General features: G+C 38.7%; 1 protein-coding gene across 5 annotated transcripts in view; it reads left to right on the top strand.

The window, feature by feature from the left end:
* The window catches only part of LOC126295357 (serine/threonine-protein kinase OSR1), a 438,167-nt gene that overhangs the window by 367,831 nt on the left and 54,862 nt on the right, over positions 1 to 15,474 (top strand). For all 5 annotated transcript variants that reach the window (XM_049987832.1, XM_049987830.1, XM_049987829.1 and 2 more), the window contains 2 exons: positions 5,657 to 5,822; positions 12,267 to 12,368. In XM_049987832.1, coding sequence (XP_049843789.1) covers positions 5,657 to 5,822; positions 12,267 to 12,368 — 268 coding nt within the window. The remainder of the gene's footprint in view (positions 1 to 5,656; positions 5,823 to 12,266; positions 12,369 to 15,474) is intronic.

A 15,474-nucleotide genomic window follows, 5' to 3' on the forward strand; every position in this document is an offset into this window, starting at 1 on the left:
TTTTTCAAGGCTTATCCACTGTGCCAACTTGTAACTAAATCTGAGGGGGGTGCGATGGGGAGGTTCCCTTGTAAGTCGGGTGTGGAATCCTGCACTGTGCTGAGAAGTAGCAAAGTGTTCCCATACCGTAAGGTCTGCTTCCACTGGTGGTGGCAGAGAATGGGAATAAGTTAGCAGCCAGGCATAGCTACTGCTACCATGCAGTGTGGTGGACGCGCGGACAGGGAATGGAACGGAGTGATGCAGGAGGCAACAACCGTCTTTGTGAGAAAGGCGTTGTAATCGAATCGTCTGCCTTTAAAATACAGAGTTGTATAAAATGTGTAAAAATAAAAAAGCTATGATCATTGGCAAGAATAATGGATAGACTTGCATTGATTATTGTGTTATCTTTCAGAAAAGATTTCCTGACACTTAAATTTATACTCGATGTTAACAAATTTCTCTTCTTCAGAAACGTTCGACCATCATCAGTTATTTTGGTCCCCAAATAGCAAAACTCCTTTACTACTTTAAGTGTCTCATTTCCTAATCTAATTCCCTCAGCATCACCCGACTTAATTCGACTACATTCCATTATCCTCGTTATAACCCTGTGTTCACCTGACCAAAAGTCTTGTTCCTCCTGCCACCGAATTTCACTAATTCCCACTATATCTAACTTTAACTTATCCATTACATAATATAGACTTACGATTTATGATATATGCTTAAATGCTTACCGCAGCATTGCAGTACTGTCAAAGGTAACCCAAAGCATCGTCTTAATCCTCGCTGTCTGATAAAGACAAATCTGAATCGTGAATATTAATTATGAAAGGCTCCATCACTGAGTCTGTCAATTTCCTTTTTAAAATTTTCTTCCTGGAGTGTTTCCGAATGTCTGACGCAGTTTGCCCATGCAGATATGCTTACGACGGTCCACTGCTTCACATGCGAGTCTTTCGATGTCAGCATTTCACATGGTGCTGTTTTTTCCTGACATGTGGGCTTTAACTTGTGTCCATACCAGCTCAATAGGATTGTAGTGGCAGTGATGTGGTGGTAACCTGATTACTCGGTGACCATGCTGTCTTGCCAGTTCCTCTCTCTCGTAGGTGCAGTATTTAGGCTTGTATACATTTGCGAGCATGAGTAACTTTGCCCCGCTCTCTGACACTGTGTGAGGAATTCCATTATACGACTACTGTGAAATAATTTCGTCCTTCCTGGTATTTGAAATAGGATCCTTATTCACTTGTACAGAGTGCATGCTTGCATTGTCCATGACAGTAGCAGAATTCTCTATTGTGTATGGAAGTAGCTGTTGCACAAACCACCACTTGAAGCCAGCTAGGTCATTTCGGAGTGATAGTCACCCGATTCCTGCGTCTTTGATTCTTCAAATATTAATTTACTCTCTGGTATGAAGCCTGTCTATGCAGAACCAGCGTGAAGCACAATAAGGTGTCTCGCTTTTCCCACAGGAACCTTCAGGCCACCAACATTGTCTTCCAACATGTTGGTCAGAATGGTTCTGGTGAATGTATGTTTCATTGAGATAATACGTGATTTTTCTCTTCAGTCATTGCTCTTTCTGTATTTAAATCCCATCTCCCTTAATATTCTGGACATGTTAGATTTGCTGTCATTGAAACTTTCAGCTTCTTTCATGTAGGAACGTGATTTATCTGCCGTAGGATATTCATCTTGGCTATACATGTCAAATGTTTTTTGTCGTAAGACATTCTTGCTGAAATCGTTGAGCTCCCTCATAAATTTATTTCGATTTCGGCACTTACCAGGCGACTTAAAAATAGGCGATTTGTTCTCTTCAGTAGATGGTTTGGCTTCACTGCTGATCCGTTGTACACATCTCAAAACGATACCACACACCTCAGCTGTTCGTTCTTGGCACTCGGCAACTCTGGGCAATGCTGTGGCTGCCGCTTCCAGCTACCGTCTAAAGAACTGATACACGTGAAACGTTATTTCTCTCGCCTGCCTGTGTAATACTGGGTGAAATTTGCTGTTGGCACTCATATTACCACAATGCCTTGCAATAACTCCCAAAAAAGTACCACACACAATGCTAAAGCCTGTCGTAAACTTGCTCCGCACAGGACGACATTAAATGGGGCGCTCGCTACTGCTGGCCGACTACTGTTGGTGGGCAGGTCACGTGACTTCTGTACTACTGTGCATCCAGTTCTCACCCACCAAGTTACATGACTCCACTGTAGCAACAGTTTTTAAAATTTTTAATCTTTGTTTTTGAGACACACCAAATACATCTCAATCTCGAGTGTTGGCCTTGTAATATCTACTTATACAAAAGAGATAAATGTTTCAATGTTTTGCTGCCTGTGAGAGTGAAGTCAGCAACATTGTGGGTGTCATTGTGTTGGTCAGCAATGGATCTGGCTATTGTCCGACAAATCTCCGCGACAGTTCTGAAGGGAGTGCCGTGCATCATTTTCTGCCATTTAGGACTCGAGTTGCAATGACAGGGGCCTGAGTCCAGGGAATTGTGGTGGCTGGTAGAGAACCTCCCAAGCCCGTCGATCAAACAGATTGGTTACAGTGTGCACCATATGTGCTTGAAGGTTGTCCTGCAAAATCAGAAAAAAGTCCAGCAGAAAGTGTTACCATTTCTTTCTCTAAGCTGTTCACAGGCAGTGCTTAAAAACATGCATGTGTGTTTGATTGAAAGGAAGCAGAAAGCTGAAAGTTCAGTAATGTGCTTCACCGCTTAAAAAATTCTTTATCTAAAGCTATTTGATGTATCCCTTGCTGGAGTAGTTTTTTGGAAAATGTAATTTTTGCATAAAAAAAATTAAAAACCACATATTTTGGCTTTGCATGTTCTCTTGTTAGACAGTTGTCATTAAGTGCTGTATGATACTTCAAAGTTAAGTAACTTGCTGCCAGTTTTTAAAAAAATGTGCAATGTGTCATGGGTGCAAATTGTAATTGCATATATGACAGAAACGGAAATTGACAGTCTTAAATGGTAGTTTTTTTCAAAATGTGTCCCCCAACCGTCTGTAGAAGTATTTTGAAATTCCTGTAGCCATCTACTAGGAGTTTTTAAATGACATTACATCCTATGTTTCTAAGGTGTCAAGAAGATCCTGTCCGTGTCTGATTCCTTCTTTAAGAATATCACAAATTTGCCAATTTTTGCGTGCAATACATCTACTTTCGGCTGTTCCGCTTATTGGATGGTTCACAAGAAATGTACCTTAATTTCAAAGTGTCCAAACGAATATTACCTGAACACAAGTCACTTCGTCTGACTGCTCAACACCAAACACATTCATTTCGTTATTGGTATATCACAGGAAGCAGAGCATCCGTATCCATAGTTTGGCCGTGGCTACGTTGTGCTGTGCAGAGTTACGCATCCAGAGTTCTATCGTTCATTGCTAGGTGGCAATGGCATTGTTTTCACAGCTATGGTTGACGAATTCATCACAGTTCACCCAATCTGTGAAATTTTTAGTGTATATACACAAACCTCTAACATAAATCAGTCTGTTAGTAAAACTGTATCAAAGGCCTTGCAGTACTTCCTGAGATAAGCCTGAATACACGGAGAGAAGCGAGTAAGGGAAGTGAATTCGTATATATGGGTTTGTGATAAATGGCATGTATAGATTGTTGACAGACTCTGTGGAATGTGTGGTCAGTGTAATAATGTAGATTGGTACTTACTGTAAAGAAGACATGTTACATGGCAAACAGGCACAATTTAGATACTGTGCCTGTCTGCTACTTAATGTGTCTTTACTTAATGTGTCTTCTTTATGGTAATTAGCAGTCTATCTTTTACACATTGTTGATATTCCCACATGGAGTTTACATTTTTTAATGCACTAAATAAGTTAGACAGTGATGAGAGCAATAGCTAAGTTTGAGAAAATTGACTTGTGTACGTTTTACCCCTGGCGTGTCCTCTTTTTAACCATCCTGTGGAAGACATTGCCTTCACGAGTGTTAATGTTGTTGCAAATTCGGTGAAATCTGTTTGCTGACATTCACAGCAGGTGGGATGTTTCCAGAACCAGCATGCAAGGAATTCTGAAATGCAAAGTGAACCTCGGTGCATTTAGAATCCAACTGACATGAGAACTGAAGCCAGTCACGAGAGGTACTGAGCATTTGGCTGTCGGGCACTTGCGAAACAAAGAACAGACAATAATTTCATCGAGAAAATGATGTTTATTGGTGAAGCACACTTCATCTACTTCTGTATGTACACGGATACTCTGCAAATCGCATTTAAGTGCCTAGCACAGGGCTCATCAAACCACCTTCACAATAATTCTCGTTCACTCTCAAACAATGTATGGAAAAAACTAGCACCCATATCTTTCTGTGCAAGCTGTGATTTCCCTTATTGTATTATGGTGGTTTATCCCTACTAGGTCGGCCGTCGACAAAATATTTTTGCATTCAGAGGAGAATGCTAGTGATTGAAATTTCGTGAGATGATCCTACAGCAATGAGAGACATCTTTGTTTTAATGATGTCCACCCCAAATCCTGTATTGTGTCCTCTATTTCTCAGTAAAACAAAATGTGCTGTCCTGCTTTGAACTTCCTCACTGTCCTATTTGATGTACATCCCGAACTGCACCGCAATACTCCAGAAGACTGTGGTCAAGTGTAGTGTAAGTCTCTTTAGCATACCTGTTGCATCTTTTACATGTTCTTCTAATAAAATGCAATCTTTGGCTCCCATTCCCCACAACATTTTGTACGTGTTCTTTCCAACTTAAGCTGTTCATAATTGTGATTCATAGATATTTGTTTGAATTTATGGCCTTTAGATTTGATTGGTTTAGGTTTAGTGTGTAACCAATGTTTAATGGTTTCCTTTTAGCACATGTGTGGATGACCTCACACTTTCCATTATTTAGGGTCAATTGACAATATTTGCACCATACAGATATCTTTCCTAAATTGTTTTGCAATTTGTTTTAATCTTCTAGACGATAAATGACAGCATCATCTACAAACAACCTAAGGCAGCTGCTCACATTGTCTCCTAAATCATTTGTACAGATAAACAACAGCAGAGGGCCTATAACCCTACCTTGGGTAACCCAGAAATCGCTCGTTTTACGTGATAACTTTCCATCAATTAGTAAAAACTGCGACTTCTCTAACAGAAAATCATATATCACATAACTGAGATGATATTCCATAAGCACACAATTTGATTAAAAGCTGCTTGAGAGGTACGGTGTCAAAAGCCTTATGGAAATCAAGAAATACTGAATCAGTTTAAAATCTCTTGTCGGTAGCACTTGCTGTGGAATGGTTTCGTGAACTATCAAAATGGCAGGATAGGGGCACAGAAAACTGTTGAGTGATTAGGAAGAATCCATTACATCTACAAGTTACTGGGGCATTGCATTTCAGACGTGGGTATAATCAACATGTAGTGCTTCGAAGATATCGTGATGCTGCAGACTCGTAGAGGCCATTTGTTTAATTAATATTGTATTTCGTACATAATCACATGTACCGTTTGCAGCAATATTATGTAAATTACTGAATTTCACCAGTTAATTTGTTTATAGTTATGCGTTTTTATGGGGCGCATTTTAAGTTCCATTTCGGGAACAGTTTGTTCTCTACCGCACAGTGGGGTACACTTTTTGTTTCAGGGATATAAAAGCCGGTAACATCCTTCTGGGTGAGGACGGCACAGTGCAGATAGCAGACTTTGGTGTGTCAGCGTGGCTGGCGACTGGCAGAGACCTTTCGCGGCAGAAGGTGCGCCACACTTTTGTCGGCACCCCCTGTTGGATGGCGCCAGAGGTCATGGAACAGGTACAGTCCCACTTTCCCTTACCATTTCTCTGTGGATACTTGGTGTAATTTGGCAGTATTTATTGTGCAGTGTGTGGTGATCAGTAGGAAAAATGCTTGGCTCTAGGTGCTTCGTAGAGGTCTCTGTATAAAAACTTTGTGGTGGTATGAAAGTCTTCCTGAAATATTAGATTTACGAGTGCTGTTGATTACAAAACATTTGAACATTGACAGTGTAGCCAGTAATTCAGTGTGTTGCAGAAAAGTCCACAGTCAGTTACTTGTTCAAACATCACTGGTTGCAACTCTTTTTTTAAACTTTTTTTCAATTCTATATTTATCGTCTAATGGATTTCCAAATTAACAAATTTGGAATCTTAATTATTTAATAAAAATAACATTTTTTTTAAATTACTGATCTCGCAGAAATGCAAATAAAAAGAAAATATGATAAAAATGCAAAAAGTGAAATAGGAAATAAAATAAATTGCAATAGTTTAAAAGAATAACACATTCTGCATGTTACATATTAAGTTTTTTATTTAATTTGCACATCCAGGTGTTTCGTCGTATTTACGAGGCATCTTCAGTGGGTTTTCTGAAATATTACACGATCTTTTCGTTAGCAAATATAGGCGATTGTTTACACATATACGTTATAGATTTAAGACAGTTCGTAAAATACCTTTTTATTTCTAGATACTGAATAGTTATTTGATGTATATAATTTTAACAGCTAACCATTTAATCTCTGATATCAAATTTTAATTTTTGTAAATGAGTACTTAAAAAAATTGTACTACATTGTGTTTCAGCATTTGTTAATTACCATTTGCTTTTGTTAATAAATATGGAATTGAAATGGAAGTAAAGAAGAAGTTGCTATTAGTTAATTTGAACCAGTGACTGCAAGACTACTAGACTTTGATGCTACCCACTCAGCTAACAGGAACTGTGAACAGCAGATTATTTATCTCATGACATACATTAGCAGTCCATATGGGTTGCATACAGATGTCAAAAATTTACATTACAGTTATAATGATTTTGTGACAGTAGTAAATAGTGACTCTGAAATTATGTTTATATGGACAAGTATATGCGTGTATATGTAACAAGTTGTATACAGGTCAAATTACCATTTTGTCCTACAAGATTCATCCACTGAGTACCATATTTACTCTAATCTAAGCCGCACTTTTCTTCCGGTTTTTGTAATCCAAAAAACCACCTGCGGCTTAGAATCGAGTGCAAAGCAAGTGAAAGTTCTGAAAAATGTTGGTAGGTGCCGCCACAACTAACTTCTGCCGTCGAATATATGTAGCGCTACACAGGCATGCTTTGTAGGCACAAAGATAAATACTGGCGCCAAAACCTCTGCGTCAGTAAATAAATAAAAAAAAAGTGGAAGATGAGCTTTTTTCTCCGCCCCGAGTTTTGACCACTGCATTTTCATACATTATCCAACGAAGTAAATACAAATTCCGTATTGTTCATCTTCAAATGTAGCAGAATTTCAATGTACTACGAAAATCCAACTGTCAAGACTGTTTGGGATGTTCGTCAGTATGGCCAACTCAACGTTCTGATTTTTTTCCTACCTGTGAGAAGAGATGGTTGCTAATAGGAACTTTTATGAATTGTGAGTCACATGCAGTATTCTCATCACCATAAGAATAATACGAATATAAACATTTTGCCATGTATTGTTTCGTGTTTGCTGCTACTTCATTTAAATCCTGTCTGCCTAATAAACTGTGAAGCTAGAGTGAGACAACAGCAAATGCGGAAGAATATACATATCATGTCATGTTTATATTTGTGTTATTCTTATGCCTGATAGTGATACAGTCATAAATGAAGCACGGCAACTGATTAGATTTTTAAATCTAAGATGACTCTAATTTCTGTGCAGAATTTGATGTACTAAAGAAGCGGCCGCAAAGATTTTCAAACGGAGAAAAATTTTCGCCTAACTCTTGTTCAGGACATGTTCTATCATACACAGTCTATTATTTGGTTCTTGTTGATCATTATCAAAGAAAGCAGCAGTGTAAGTAACAACAAATAGCAGTCTCTTGCCATTGTTTCGCTAATGACGAGATTCCTCTCGTTTCTTTTTTTTTTTTTTTTTTTTTAATTGTAAGTGGCGGTGGTGTGCGCACAAAAGCAAGCCATGCGGCGAGCGGCAACAGGCCATAAACACGCACTATCAGAATGCGACAAACAATGCACGACACAGTAGATTAATGCATTTTCAGCTTAGTGACGTAAACACCTATAACAAAGAAAATGGCACTTGCCAGATCAAAGCAAAATAAGCAATCGATTCAAACCAGACGAAGCACGTGAAAAAGGAAGGGTACCCGTATAAATACGGACGGAGCACCTGACGCATAGCAATGGCTACCTGGTAAAGCTTAACTGCTAAGCTTACGACTCTAACCAAACTACTGTACCTGTATTGTCATTCATTCGACCTAAATTGTCTCGTATTACAATGGACCAACTTTCTTTAGATTTGGATGTGCGGCCTAAAACTTTTCTCTCCCCTTGAATTTAGAGTCTCAAATTTCACGTGCGGCTTAGATTCTGAATTTTTTTTCCCTTTATTTGGAGTCTCATTTTTCAGGTGTGGGTTAGATTCGAGTGCGGCTTGGGTTTGAGTAAATACTGTAACAGCATTTCAGTATCACAGCTATGTATATAGCTTCGTTTTGAGTGGGCCTAAGTTCATTTGCATTATTGTGTCCTCTTTTAGTTTATAATTAATTTCATTTTCATGTATGGTAGTGCCTGGGTGTATGGGAAGCATAAAGTGTCTTGTATTGTATGTGAACAGAATGGTTACTCTCAGAAGTTTTCTACATAATGGCTGACATGGTTTTTTATGCTGTACAGTGCACAATTACTAACTGATTTTTTCCCCTGTATCTGCAGTGTCCACAATGTTAGCTGAATTTTCCCCAAAACAGTACCATTGTATGCCTACGAGGTATTGCCACTGATGTGCAACTGGGTTCATGATTTTTTGCCAGAAAGGTCAGTATGTAGTAAATTGATGGAATGTCATTAAGTAAAAAGGAAGTAATATGTGGTGGTTCTGAAGGAAGTAGTACAGGTCATCTGCTGTTAAGTCTACATAATTTATTCAGGTGACAATCTGACCAGCCCTCTGTAGGTTGTTTGCAGAAGACTCTTGTCATTTACCATCTATTAAAGTCCTCGGAAGATAAAACCCAATTGCCCGGAACTATGGAACACACTTTACGTTCGTGAATTACACTATGTGATCAAAAGTATCAGGACAACTGGCTGAAAATGACGTAGAAATTCATGGCACTCTCCATCGGTAATGCTGGAATTCAATATGGTGTTGGCCCACGCTTATCCTAGATGACAGCGTCCACTCTCGCAGTCATACGTTCAATCAGGTGCTGGAAAGTTTCTTGGGGAGCCCATTCTTTACGGAGCACTGCACTGAGGGGAGGTATCGATGTCGGCCGGTGTTTGAGTCTCAACGTATGTTGACTCCGTGAGTCCAGCTTAGTATCCTTCTCAATATTTTAGAAACTTATTTCTGGACGGTGATTGTCGTAACTTTAATTGGCTAAAATGGAATTCAGTGATGATTCTCAGGAACTGTTGGTTAGATGACATTCTTAGGTTTCAGCTTAGGTGGGTTTGGATTTTCACAATTTGTTGGTAGTTTCATTGCTTCAGTTGGCTAGAAGAGGTACTTGGTTAGAACAGGTAGCAACACCTCAGCTGACATACAGATTGGGCTGGGGCACTGTTTTAAATATCAGACTTGCTCTCTAGAGGTGCCGGGTTCGTACTCCTTGTCCGGTGATACAAATTTGAGATTTCTGTGGTCTTCTTAGATTGTGTAAAGTGAATGCCAGTATCTAGTCTTGGATGAGGACACAGCCGAATTCTGATCTCCTTCCTTCCCCATCCTGTTGTATTCAAGTATGTGGTCATAGTCAAGATTGTGCCCCATCTCTAATGAATAGCCATTGAAAGGACATTATCTTCCTTCACCTAACACAGTTGCAGAACGTCACTTAAAGCTGTGGATGATATCACGAGGGAAGGTCTCGCCTATACAGTGGTGTAGGTTACTGTCCCAGGCATCACACATTGCAGCTGTTCATTCTAGTGAGCCCTAAAATAAGTGAATAAATAAATACCTTCTTGTTAATCAAGAACCCCTTGAAATAACTATAATTTTTGTCTAGCATAGCATAGCAGAAAAGTTATTTTACTGGTGTGCCAAAAGTTGCAGATTAAAGTCCCATTGGGTGTCAAGTGTGTTTATCATGCATCTTTATTGAAGTGGCTGGTGTTATTATTTTTATTCAGTTAATTGGTGTGTGTGTGTGTGTGTGTGTGTGTGTGTGTGTGTGTGTGTGTGTGTGTGTGTATTTTCTCTATTTCTAGTTGTTCACCACATAATTGCAATAGTGTATTAGGCTTTTTAGTAGCTCTCATTTTTTGTCCTTCACTCGTTTTTCATTTGAAAACTATGCCCATTTGATTTTAATTATTTTTATGTATTTACTTTGATTTATTTCTTCCTTCTCATCATTTATTTTCACCCTTACTGCATTCATCATTTCTATTACTCATTTTGCTTGACTTTTATTTTTGTTTATAAAACCTTCTTTCATTTAATTCTTTATCTATGTTACTATGCCCATGATGTGAGAAGAATTTATGCTTTTAATCTTTTGTAAAACGGTTCCCATGTTATAAAAATTTACATGTTAAACAAGAATTAAATTTTGTGTAGCCAATATAGATTATTTTCTCCTCTGGTTTTTAACCATTACATCATTGTTTTTTAACCTTTAAATATTTAGATAGTTAATTAAAAACAATTAAAATCACGTGGACAGATTCCACATGAAAACAAATAAAAGGAACAATTCAAATGAGAGCAAATAAAAATATTAATATGACTATTAAAATCAAGTGTCTAAGTGTGAAGAGTAAAAGAAAAAATACATTTATAAAATGCTCTGTCACTTCTGTTTCCAGTATAAAGAATAGATGAAATCCACCAGAAGCTCTCAATCTATTCTTAATTGTCCATCAGTTGTCCTTTCCTCAGCTGCGTCACCTCGTCTAGAATCCAGTTGGCTTTTGTAACTCACTGCTATTCATGACATCGTCTTTTACAATCCATTTAAGATCATCTTTGTGAGCTGCAAAATACCAGAAGATTGGTGGTATTTCTTTGGATTCCACCTGACAGGTCGGAATTGTGGTAAATGATCTGTATCATTTAGCCAAAGAGGAAATATTATTGTGGAATAATGCGCTTGAAAACGACAGTGGTAATTTATACTATCACTTACTTGTGTTAATATTTTTGGCAAACGCCTACTATATGTTATCAGAGTAATCCTTTAAACCTCTCTAATCAACTTGGCGATTTAGTGTACAGTTCAATTCCTTGGTAGAAAATGCTGCATTGAGATTCATGTTTATACTTTGTTGGTAGGTGAGAGTTAGTCTCTCACTCCACGGTTATGGACAGAGCTGTTTGTGCAGTACTTATCAACATTCGTTTTCGCCTACATGCACTCACTTGTGGTTAGAAACCCCCAATGTTCTGAATAGATCTTTACGGTGAGCTTGACCACTCTTGAAGCTCTTTTATGTATGTATATATTTTTTATGGTTGTCTTCTCACTCTCAATGTGACTCACAACAAAAACACAACAGATAATACAAAAGCTGTTTCGAAGAAATAAGTGTATATGTTAGTACTATATAAATGGAATGTATTGGCTGTTACTGAAAACAAAAACTACTATGCATTTAACATACTGATAGGCATATTGCATTATCCGATCGAGTGTCCAGACAATCCACTAATGCACAGTGGACCTCTGGATATCGTAAGAGGTGGACTCCAGTGTAGGAGGAGGGAGATAGTATTGTGTTTCTTGTAGACAATGATAGATTGTATGAGCATGACAGTGCACCTTGTCATAAAGTGGCATGTGTGAGGAAATATTTGGCAGACAATAACTTTCCTGAATTGGACTGCCCTCCCCAAAGTCATGACCTGAACCCTGTGGAACACTTTTGGGGTGAGTTAGAATGTCAGATTCGCTCCCGTCCCTAGCAATCAAAATCATTATCTGGTTTTGGCATGTGGGCTGACACACCTTCACAGACATTGACACTTCATTGAAACTCACCAGTAGAGTTGAATCTGTATTTAAGGTGACGGGTGGACACATCCCATAGTAATGTTCACTAATAATTGTTCGGATATTTTGTATCAGATCAAGTACTGCAGTTGGTCGAGCTAATTGCTTGTTTTGTTACGTGTACTATGGTTGTAAAAGCTGTTGAATACAGTTATGCGTATTTTGAAGCTTCAGAGAAATATTTGTTCTAGCTTGAAAATAGAAATGATATCTGGAATAATAAAATTGTTGTTTGCAGGACCACGGGTATGACTTCAAAGCTGACATATGGTCTTTCGGCATTACAGCCATAGAGATGGCTACAGGAACCGCACCGTACCACAAATACCCTCCCATGAAGGTGAGTCAGTCTTGAATTCTGCAGTCCATGTAAGACAAAGAATAAACTATGAGATCAACAATACTTGTCAAGTGTGTTGTAAATTCATCATTTTCTAGTGACTGTCCAGCAATTAAGTTATTAAGAAGTGATATCTTCGGATGTTATATGGCAAAGTATATATAATCCTTTAACTATGCCAATTTTGGAACCTAGTGTGGACTTAGTTTAACTTTTTGTGGTATTTACTTGAGTTTCTCTCTCCCCTGTGATTTATATGGAACAATTTACATCCAGTTTGGTTGAGCACTACTCCGTATATAAAATCCAATGTGAGATAGTTAAGTAGTAGCAGTTTTTTCCCTCCCCTACAACTTCCGATAACGAGACTACTGCCAATTATGATCTTTCCATAGATACTCCTCAGAGGTATGATGATCGGAATTTTCTGCCCAAAAATTGATGTTTTCTCATCTCATAAATAGTGTTCTTACAATAGGTGATATAATAACCTTTGCTGGTACTGTTGTAAAAGGTGTGCTTTCTAAAAACTTAACATATGCAATATCCACTTCTCGTTTTTTGGTTTCCTTCATCTTATTACTTGGGTGGGCACACAGTTTTACATTTCACAGTCGTCATCCAAGTATTATTATGGTTCCTCCTTACTGAGTGTTGTCTAATAACTGTTCAGAAAATCTGTGGTGTTCAAATAGCTGTAATTCCCCTTTGTCATTCCTTTTTGTGTACTTACTGTTCAGATTACCATTACTTATAGTGAACCCCTTTACTGTACATGATATATGATCCTGTTATCTTACTTTGCATACGATGAGTCGGTCCCTTTGCCCGCCTCTTTTACTTTTTGCCAAAAACCGATAGTCTTACCACACATAATCATACAGATTTGCAGACGATGGGTGTACAGGACTGATGGTTGCATTGCTTTGACACTTCTGATTTATGATTACTTCCATTACGTTACTGATGTTTTCGCAGTATGCATGAATAACTGGTTAATTTCTGACTGTTCTTTTACTTATGTAAATTAACATGTAAGACTTGCTTTACTTAGACAGTACTCTCTGACTTTTTATCATGTACCATGTACTCATTTCTAACCTTCACTGTACAGGCCTGAAGATGACGTAATGTAATGTTGAAACTGGTTGCCTAACAAATAAAACCAAAATAATGTCTGTTGGTGTTCTGTTATTGGAAATCAACCAGCCAAAGTCCCACTGGCCAAATGTAGGACGGAGCTACATTTATTTAATAAATGTCTGCAGTGATGGTGACACCTCAGGAAAGCAATTTATAGCGCAACGTACCACCACTGTTCCACCAGATGAGTAACTCTATCATTTGTGGATTTGTGCAGGTTCTTTGTACGGGGATTTGCTGCTTTGTTTGGGCTCAAGCATTTCTTGTCAGCAGAAATGGTATGAATTTTGAGTAGTCGGTGTCATTCACGAGCTGTTTGATGACAAGTGAGAAGAGATGCACATGCAACTTCCCACTGATGTTTGTGATTTTGCTTAGAGCATGCAGTACCTTTATACCTTATTTTTGAACCTTCGCCATTGAATGCGAGTGTCACACAATTGTGGAATGATCACAGTTAATCACATTTGGCAGTTCTCGAGTACACTGATGTGGATCCTGGTGGACTAATGCGTTCAAGCAATCTTCCAACCCCAAAGGTCTTTTTGAATGTGGACAGTCAGTAAAGTCAAAATGATCCTCCTTCAAACAAGAAAACAATTTTCTTGCTGTGCTCTGTCAAATAGCTTTACACCCCCACATGGTGCAAATGTTTTTGGCTGTCACCACCACCACCACCACCACCACCACCACCACCACCACCACTGCTGCTGCCTTCACTGTATTTAACTCGGACAGGAGGATATGTCAGAAAGTTCAGATGTCTCCTCTTGGCATCCAGTTTTCATCCACAGCTCGACTTCTTAACTGAAGATGAAATGGCAATATGTAAACTGAAATAACAACATTGAACTACAAATAGAAAATAGCTATTGATAAATAAACCCATAGCAACTAGAAAACCAGTATGCAAAACAAAAATGCTAGTAATTCATGCACATCGATTGATTGTTCCATTGGTTATTGACATAACATTTTGTACATTATGAATGAAACACACACACAACACTGGTGTAATATTCTACAATGTTTATTATTTGTTACACAGACCAGTTTTCGTCTGTTATGCCATCATTGGGTACAAAGATAAGTGTGTGGTGCAGTGAAATTTTGTTGGATCGAAGATTTTAAACTAGTGTATGTACAGAGTATCTCCATTTCCAGAGATGTATTACATCACACCCACAAAGGAAGGGAAAGTATGGAAATTAATAAATACATGACCAAGCCAAGCCTAGTACTGAATGACCATACACAGTTCCCTTACTCACCACCTAAAAGCAAATACTACTCATAATGCCATGCAGGCCAGGTTGTTAATTACCCCACTTATTCACATGCTCCAATTCCTTTATTCAAGTAGGTACAATTTCTCTAGTGACTCAGACGTAATTTTAAGAGTACCCAACTTGACAAGACGCTGTCTTGCAGCTCGCACTCAATTCTGCCATTTCCGTCTGAACTGGCAACTTGTCACTGGCTAAATGTGTCATTCTCACAAATTTCTGAGATTCTGTGGTGCTGTGGGGAGGCTTTAGTGTTAACACCCCTACGGACTGTGTCGTCGTCGACGATCTACTTACCACCGAGCAGTACATTGAACAGACCCTGTTGGACTGTTTGGTGGCTGCTACATATGGTGGTGACCCTGAATTCCTTCTAATGCCTGGACCCATGTGGCAGGTGTCAGCAGGGATGTCTTGCGAAGCCTTGACATTTAGGTGATGAAATTTTTAGTGGTAAGTCCTAACCTAAACCCCGTCATGGATATGTGGGACGTGTTGCACAGTTGTGTTCGTGGTCATCCTGTTCCACCACACTCTGAGAACTCGTCGAATCTCAGTGAAGAACAAGAACGGATACCACAATGTGGTCTCTGCACACTTATGCAGAGCCTGCCAGACCATTGTAAGGCAGTGATAAACTCACAGAGGGCACACACGTTACTGAACATCTCAAAGTA

The sequence above is a fragment of the Schistocerca gregaria genome, chromosome 11 (genome assembly GCF_023897955.1).
Source record: "Schistocerca gregaria isolate iqSchGreg1 chromosome 11, iqSchGreg1.2, whole genome shotgun sequence".
Classification (NCBI taxonomy): domain Eukaryota; kingdom Metazoa; phylum Arthropoda; class Insecta; order Orthoptera; family Acrididae; genus Schistocerca; species Schistocerca gregaria.